This window comes from Saccostrea echinata, unplaced genomic scaffold (genome assembly GCF_033153115.1).
Source record: "Saccostrea echinata isolate AGI-Se365-2 ecotype Australia unplaced genomic scaffold, CSIRO_AGI_Sech_v1 ptg000051l, whole genome shotgun sequence".
NCBI lineage: Eukaryota > Metazoa > Mollusca > Bivalvia > Ostreida > Ostreidae > Saccostrea > Saccostrea echinata.
The window spans coordinates 9940207-9948896 of NW_026889800.1; the positions used below are offsets into that span (position 1 = coordinate 9940207).

The 8690-nt window shown below is 34.9% G+C and overlaps 1 protein-coding gene across 1 annotated transcript; it reads right to left on the bottom strand.

The window, feature by feature from the left end:
* Nucleotides 1-2966: 2966 nt before the first annotated feature.
* Nucleotides 2967-8201, bottom strand: LOC133203563 (4-aminobutyrate aminotransferase, mitochondrial-like). Its single transcript, XM_061339333.1, has 12 exons — nt 8065-8201; nt 7350-7467; nt 7175-7224; nt 6722-6802; nt 6448-6540; nt 6112-6238; nt 5246-5394; nt 4486-4623; nt 4163-4330; nt 3783-3929; nt 3442-3553; nt 2967-3160 (listed from the first exon to the last, which is right to left on the bottom strand). The coding sequence occupies exons 1-12, from the start codon at nt 8125-8127 to the stop codon at nt 3036-3038; spliced, it is 1371 nt and encodes a 456-aa protein (XP_061195317.1). The 5' UTR covers nt 8128-8201; the 3' UTR covers nt 2967-3035.
* Between the last annotated feature and the right edge of the window lie 489 nt (nt 8202-8690).

Sequence of the window (8690 nt, forward strand, 5' to 3'; positions counted from 1 at the left end):
AACTTAACTTGAAAAATCTTTGGTAATACAAAGCTGATATGTTGATCTACCCGAAAATGTTATTAGCAGATGGCTAATCAAAAGTCGAATTTTTTAAAGAAGAAATATATCTTGAATTGCACCAATTTATTGAGCTTAGGTGTTCAGCCAGCAAAAAACATCAAAATTCTTTCGTGTGATATGAAATTATGATGCATCAAAAAGGTGACTACATAGAGATAAGATACAGTTGAGTGAATTTTACTCTCAATTAGCCCGAGATCCCATTAACCAATAAATTTTTGATACTAAACGTAACATCTACCTTTCGACCTTTCGTCGCTTTTCCCCAGGTTGGAAGCCAGATTGGTACTTAGACAATAAACCATGACCCTTAATGTGGTTTAAAAAAAGTATTTTTTCATCAGTTTACGTAATTATAGAACTATAGTCAATGATATTGGTCTGTAATTATTAGGCTGTTGGGAGCAGCCCTTATTTTCTTTTTAAAAATAGGTGCAATATGCGCCTGTTTTCACTTGTATGCAAGAACTTTATTTGTGATAGGTTGTATAATTTACATAATGATTTATATACGGAATAGTGGGTTTCCTTTAGCATTCTGTGAGAAAACCCATCTGGTCCACATGGTTTAGAGGAATCAAGTATGCTTATCTGATCAAAAACATCCACTTATTTCAAAATCACAAAATTCATGTTCTGGACGTCCAGATCCATGTTCAGGCAAGTCTGTAATAATGTAGACTGTTTACATGGAAATATATGAAAAGAAAGTATGATTTTAAATCATTTGCTTTATCAGTATACATCGGCGAAAAACATATGACTTTTCAACTTTATACACAACTATTGCCCACGATAAATTAAAGTCCAGGCTTTTTGATATCATTGACAGCTGCTTTTTCAATAAAAATGGAACTCGTAAATTTACTTACCTTGTCCTTGGTCATTAATATTGCAAAATTATTTTGTTAAAAAACATTCTGATTGTACACACAAGTACTCTGAAGTTGACATTATAAAGATGCTTGAGTTTCTGACTGACAATATCTATGTGGTTTATGGAGACCAGGTCTTCCAACAATCTATTGGAATTCCCATGGGTACCAATTGCGCCCCGTTATTAGCAGACCTTTTTTGTATTCACATGAAGCAAAATTTGTCCAAAATCTTATTCGTGAAAAGAAAACACTTGCTGTGGCCTTCAACTCGACATTTAGATATATCGACGACGTATTGTCAATTAACAATGGTTATTTCCATTCTTATGTCGATACGATATGTCCTTGTTAGCTTGAGATAAAAGATACCACAGAGTCTGACACATATGTTTCATATTTGGATATTTTACTTGAAAAAGACGTTAATGGTAAACTAACAACCAAGCTTTATGATAAACGTGATGACTTTAACTTTTCAATCGTCAACTTCCCTTACTTATGCAGCAATATACCTTCATCACCTGCATACGGGGTTTATATCTCTCGGTTGATTCGATACGCAAGAGCATGCTCTACGTATGTACAATTTCTAAAACGAGGTAAATTATTGACAAACAAGTTGATGAAACAAGAATATCTGCAGTCTCGTTTAAAGTCATCATTTCGTAAGTTCTATGGTCGATACAATGACCTTGTCAGCAAATACAATTTATCATTGAGTCAAATGCTGACTGACGTTTTTCATACTAATTGTTAGGCCATTATTTACACACTGAATTGTCGACGTATTTTTCCGTTATTTCCCGATCATGACAAGGAGCACACGGCAGGGGTCGGCAGGGGATGCTCAATCCTCCATGGCACCTGATCCCACCTCTGATGTTTTGGAGGTCCGTGATTGCTCTGCTCCTATTTTGTATTGCTAAATGCACTTTTAAGCTTGAATACTGTTCGTTATATCCATGTATTTCATGAAAAGTTCCACACCTTTAATATTTTGTCAGTCGCATTAAAGCAAAGCGATCTAAATGTCTGTGTTCAGTATGAACTACTGTATGTGTACTTAAAAAAGCGGGCTTCAAATTTTTGTGCACTAATTCACGAATACCGCTAAGAAATCATTTATAAATACAACACATGGCACGGACATGTGTAGCGCTAATTCATGATTACGCCATTGACTCCATACCCAGTGATTGTGCTAAATTTTGAATAGGCCATTTTTTTTTTACACGTACAGTATATTCCAAACCGGAAATGTCGCTTGCTCAGGGTTGTAAAACTTCGCTCTAATGTTGTAAAACATAGATGCAGTACAGCTTGATGTCCAGGGGCCCGTTTAACAAAAGAACTTACGACTAAGACCAAAATTAAATTCTGTTTATAACTTTCTTATTAATTTACATTGTATTGAAAATGGTTTTAATCTTTTTTTAAAGCAATGTAGTAGGATATTTTTACGATGGCAATTTTAAACAATATCTTTAATTTTGCAAATTTTTACAATCAGTTAACGTTGTTGGTCTTAGTCGTAAGTTATTTTGTAAAACGACCCCCTGAACTACTGAGAAATATGGTGATGTGTAGTCGGTTACAAACGGTTCTTTGACTGACAGTAACAATTACCTTAATCTCCATATTGTTCTGAGAATTATAGACTCTAGCTTAAGCCTTTATGATGAAAAAGATGGAGATAACAATCGATCTCAAAAAAATCAACAAACAATACAAATACGTGAACAGGGCATAAACACGGACCCTCGGAAATTCCAGGGGTGGGTTCAGGATCTGGGAGGAGTAAGCATATTCCCTCTTGACCGGGGTCCGGTCAAAAAGAATGGCTTCCTTGATATAATCTTCAATAAATAGAAGAAAAACGAAAACGAGCTTAAATTTGTTTTATTGAATATTCGTTCCTATCTGAAAAGCTGCCATAGCATATACTTTTAAAATAATTCTTATGCGGCAATCATCCTTTCCTTTATATAACATATTTATTGCACTTTGACACTTTGCATAGTCTGAGGGCATCTGTATTATAGACTTTCGACCAAAAAGTTGCTTTGAGTAAACCGATCAAGGGAATATTTTTAATCATGCCATTTTGTTTTCTATTGTTGATTCAAATATCTCCAAGAAAATGTCAGCATGGCTCTTTGTAAAGGTCAAGGAAGGTCGAAGTCTGATGGACCTGTCCCCACTGGGGCCGGTGTTTACACCTGCATTTATTTAATGGAAAAAAAGATAATTTGTACACATATATAAATATTTTAGAGATCCAAATTTATGAAAAAAATTTTTGAAAAAATTCCTTTAAAACTGCATTTTGAAAACATGCAGCTGCAATTAAAAAAGATCATTCTATACACTGAATATACTGAAACCACATAATATAGGAGTATGTATTGGGGGGTTAGGGGTTCCAAACTGAGCTCTTTTGACTTTCAGATGTCAATATAAGACAAATAATTTAGCTTACGTTTTATATGTAACTATTTACCCCTATTTCGTAGACCATGAATAATTTTATCTCTTTCAGTATTGTTTGGAAAATCCAAAGCACACAGTGTTCCAAGGCCACGGGCATTACTGATGTAGCAAGGATATTTTCGCTGGAAAAAAACAACTTTCCATTATACCATACAAGTCAGAAAAGAAAATTAAATTTCACTATAGGCTGCTATAATAATTAAATGACTTGTATACATTGTAATTACTGATATGTTACCCATGTAAACTTAAATGCCTGTATAGATGATATTTTCCTTTAAAACAAAAAATGCCTGAAAATCTGCCACTTTTCAGCAGTGACACTTCAATATTTGAACTTTTTATCCTTACTTCAATATCCCTTAGTCCCTTAAGGAGGTGTGTCCCCGTGTCAGACACGAGAGCTAGCAGGTTATCCTCCTTGATCATGTCTAAAACAGCCCTCAACAACACAATCTTAGAGGAGTCACCTACCCAAGTGTTGAAAATTCTAAAAGGCTGCAAAGAAATATATGAAAAGCACATTCAAGTGATATGGTTTATTCTATACACTGTTGTCCTTTATGATCTGCAAAATTCTGCTGTTTGAAGGCTACCAACACTTACTTTTGCACACGTATACCTCAACACTTTTAAAAAAAAAATCCCAGTGGATTTTATGCTGCCTCGATGTGTATGCTTCACCAAAATTAATCTCCGATTTCTAAATGAAATATCTATTCCTTAGTTACCTCCAGTGGCCTCATTTCCTCCCGGTAATAAAACCCTCCCGCAAGCATCTTTTTACCAAAGGCCATGAGGTCCGGGGGCTCGGGTAATTCAAAATGTTCGTGAGCCCAAAACTTTCCTGTCGATCCACACCCTGTCTGGATTTCGTCCATCAACAAAGCTACACTATTCTGGTAAAACCAATAAAAAAAATTAATAGAAAGTGTCATAAACAAATTTATGTTAATTATGATAAAGTCTGGATAAACAAAAATTTCCTTTAAATGGCCAATTAAGACTCGGGATATAAATTTTACAATCACGAATCATATAGTTTTGGTCATACATGTTTACAAATTTTCTGGAGTTCCCGGAAAAACCACGGGCTGGCGTGGTTATCTCCCCCTGCTGACTGCACAGGTTCTATACAACACCCGGCAACAGGGCGGCCATTTTTCTTGTACTGCTCTATTTTATCTGCTACCTGCCAAACAAAGTCAGCTTCATTTCACCTTTAGTCTGTTCAATCAATTCATCAGGAGTTTGGGAAAAAACGTATTTTGCTATAGATGAGCAAAAATAAATATTTCTATCAAATGTTAACGTTATTGACTGATCATTTCCCTTACTTGCGTAGGCAATACACTGTAGTTGTGATTGTTGATAAAACAATTTTATTACATCTTAAAAACGTGAGGTAAATAACGTATTTATCAGAAACCCTGGATTTATTACGGTTTCCTTCAGTTCTGATCGCTACGAAAGTACTAGTATTCCGACCGAGACAGAAGGTGCCTCAAACCTTAACCCCCCACCCCCGGGAAAATGTAGGGGTCAATATAAACATATAGAAATGATGTCACTATGTATTGATGGAGGGAGGGTCGTTACAAGTACAATGGTTTCGCAAGGCAGGGCATCCCTCGGAAAAGAGCACATTGATCCCGATATAAATTATTACTTCCGTTACGCACGCACTCACTCACTCACCCACACACACAAAAGCGCTTTACCGTATCCCTTCCAATTTTGTGTGAGGGGAATAAAAAAAACGGTGGCCAACATACATGTTTATAAGACAGAAAGAGAGGGCCTTAAAGTTTGACCTCACTCAATGAACGCTCCTCTTCCATTCTGTTTTCCGTCTCGTATTCCTCCAGAGGATATTTCAGTGAGGGAAAAGTCGCCACTGGCCACTTCATGGTTCTCAGATCCAACTTCTGCATCCAGTTAGCGTGACTTGCCGCAAGCGCACCTGTAACCGCCAAATGATGATAAACACGAATAGAAGATACTCAGGGAATCTTAGTGCAATAGTAAAATATTTCTTCACTCTTTATGAAAGCAAATTATTTTGTGATTAATCATTTTAAACAACCTTCAAAATCTTTAACATTCCTTTCACTCTAGGTAACAATTTTTACTATTTATTAATTTTCTCAATTTAAAAGGGGGCTGGCGAGACATTCTATTTTTCTACTTTAAATCCATTCATTACTTTCAAATGAAAGTACAATAAACAACAACACACTATTTGGACATAGCAACGACACGTAGCAGCTTTACTGTACAATGTACGTATAACATATGTAAAATATGAATAATCCATAATTATATACATGTATATCGTAATGTTGGATTGAATAAATATAGATAAAATTTAAAAAATTTATCCTGCTCTACGAGTCGTCCTAAACTGGCATTTAACAGGTTCTAAGGAACCACGTAATATTAACCAGGTATTCGAATGAAAACCTTGTAATTCCGAGCAAGTAATTTATTATAACACCAAGAAGAAAATGATTTCTGTCTAATTCGTTCCTCAAACGAAAGAAATCATATGAGAAATCGTATGCCCCTTTATTTGAATTTGGTTACAAACTTACAATTGATTTCTCGATGAATAAGACAGAGTGAATAGACGACAACGAGAAATAAATAAGCTGGGATGAAAAGATGCAATAGAATATACCCAGTGTCCAGCCGTGTGATGCTCCTGTAAAGGACAGAATGGTGATATCAGCGCTACCTGGTGGCAAGTTACACATACAAGAGGACATTTCTTCCGGTGTTGGTGGCGCCCCGCCTCTCCTTCTTCTCTGCAGAAAAAAAGGAAACTAATCAAACACTACCATTTCCATGGCTCAAAATCATCTAAATATAGTGTCATATGGAATTTGTGTAAGAGTACGAATCTGAAAGTTGTCAAAAGAAAAGTTGCATGAGAGATTGTTATGAAATTTAAAATATTGTATGTCTAAAGGACCAATCACTCGATTTTAGTTATATTTTTAGTAACCGAGCATACCTCGTGGGCTATAAACATGGCCTTTAGTCCGTTTTCTATTGTACAGGAACCACAAGACATGGTCTGGACTTGTTTCATACCCAAAGGGGCAACCTACAGTTAAACAAACTTCAGTTTTAATTCGATATCTTTTGTGTGGAAATATAGCCAGAATTTAATGAATAAAAAGTAGCAAGAATCTTTAACGAGCAAAAATTTTATTTACATGTACCATCTTATGGATCCATCTTAGATAGATTCATTTCAAAGTTAACATAAGATTACAAACACCTACCGATAAGAGATCCTCTTTGAGGAGTTGGTTCCAGTTGTCTGGGGGGAAAATTCCCAGTGAAGGTCGATTGATGAAAGTACTCTACAGGAAACCAATATCATTTAGTACCAGGTACATCAAGGATCACGTGTGATAAAATTGTTTCAAGTGCATACTCAAGTACATGTAAATAGTGAAATTTTTGAATGCATATTAAGTTAGCGCTCATTGACGACGATTTTGTTCTCTTTTACATTTATGAGAGTCATATCTGGAATAGTGGTCAACTATTTAATAACTATTGTAATGCAAGATTTTGAATTGTTATAATAATTGTAGCATAAGATAAAACTGAGAATTGGAGTATGCTAACTTGTCTTCAGGGTGAGAACTTACACAATTTCATTTCGTTTAATTAATTATTAGAATGCCAATGATGCGAGAGAGAGAGAGAGAGAGTATTAATGTATGTACCCAGTTTTCCTTTTTGCTTATCGCCTCTGTCAGTTTCGGGTGATTATATCCTAAAGAAAAACAATTCTGGTGCAGAAAATAGTGTTAAAAGCATAGTAGTTTTATTTGGTTGTTATTCAAGTAAGTTTAGTATGAATTTTCATATTTATAATATTTCCATATTTATAATATTTACCAATAGGAATGGACGCCATTTGGGTGAACAAGTCCAGCATCACATTATCGTCTGCGTCCACGATGTAATTTCCACAACTTTTATCGTAGTCTGCGAAAAACGCTACCGCATCTGTGTTCTATCAAGTAAAGTTTTTTTGTCAACTCACTCATAGATCAGGTTTTCATTAATAGGTGACATGGCCCTTGACTTTGCATATATTAAATTTTCGAAGAGATGAATACTTGTCATGCATGATTGTACAATTTTCTTCTCAATGACAATGATTTTATTCTCATATAAATGTACAAACATACACTGTGGAGAGGAGGCAAAATTTGGGTAATTATTAAAGTTGTAAAATTTATATTATGTTAATTGAAATATAATGATGATCTCGACAAGCCATAAAAGGAAACAAAACAAGGCGTGCCAGAACAAGGACAGCAGCATTTAAAAAGAATTTATACAATCTGGTATGAAAGGGATTACAAACAGATTTCATCCCACATAAAAGCTTGATCGTCCAGTAAAATTTACCTTTTCGTCAAAATGACATCTTTATATTTTTACCTTAAATATTCAAAATTCAAATTTCCAAAAACTATTTTTGTATTTTAAACTTTTTGAGTTTTTAATCTACCGTTTGTTCGGTTTCAGCATTCGGTTAAATTAAATACTCGTATCTATTTTTGATGTTAATGAGTTCAATGATCCAGTGTAGGTCTCTACACACCTGAATTTGGTCTAGTTGGTGCAGCTGGTTCAAGGACTCTGGTCCAGGGATTTCGGTGACCATTCTTGGTCTAGTCGGTTCTACTAAGGAGTCGCGTCGAACACCCTTTGAAAATTTGGCGTAACATGGCGTTTGTGCTGCGGAGTCAAGATAGATTTTTGTTTTAGTTTTCAAGTGTTGTTAAAACTTAGTCCACTATGCATGCATATATACACAGACCGTAAATGCCTGAGACGACAGTGCTATGCATTTACTTGGAATTATTGCACTAAATTTCTTATTGGATTCCAGGAATATTAGTGATGTGTGTCCTCAAAAGTTAAAAGCACAAATTGATTTTACACTTTTTACTATAAACAGTTAATTACGCGTACTGAAAACGGTTAAAAGTTTCAACAACAGCAACAGATCTATTTACATATGTCTACAACATTTTTCTGACATTTTGAAGAATAAATAAAATGAAGCTCATTATCTGTAATGAGACATGTTCCCCTGTAGATAATTTAAAAAAAACAACATATATACTAAGTAGATACGAGAGAACAGAAAAACTTCTTTGTTTATATGTTATTTTCGTTTCTTAATATCGTGTTCCCTGCTTATCTTAAAATAACGTTAATTCA

What these genes read in the sequence shown, in the direction of transcription:
- LOC133203563 (XM_061339333.1), bottom strand. Translation starts at nt 8,127, where the DNA reads ATGGTCACCGAAATCCCTGGACCAGAGTCCTTGAACCAGCTGCACCAA. An exon ending in TAAGCAAAAAGGAAAACTGG is followed by an intron (nt 6,803 to 7,174) that starts GTACATACATTA and finishes GGTTTCCTGTAG; the next exon opens with AGTACTTTCATCAATCGACC. An exon ending in CCATGTTTATAGCCCACGAG is followed by an intron (nt 6,239 to 6,447) that starts GTATGCTCGGTT and finishes TTTTTTCTGCAG; the next exon opens with AGAAGAAGGAGAGGCGGGGC.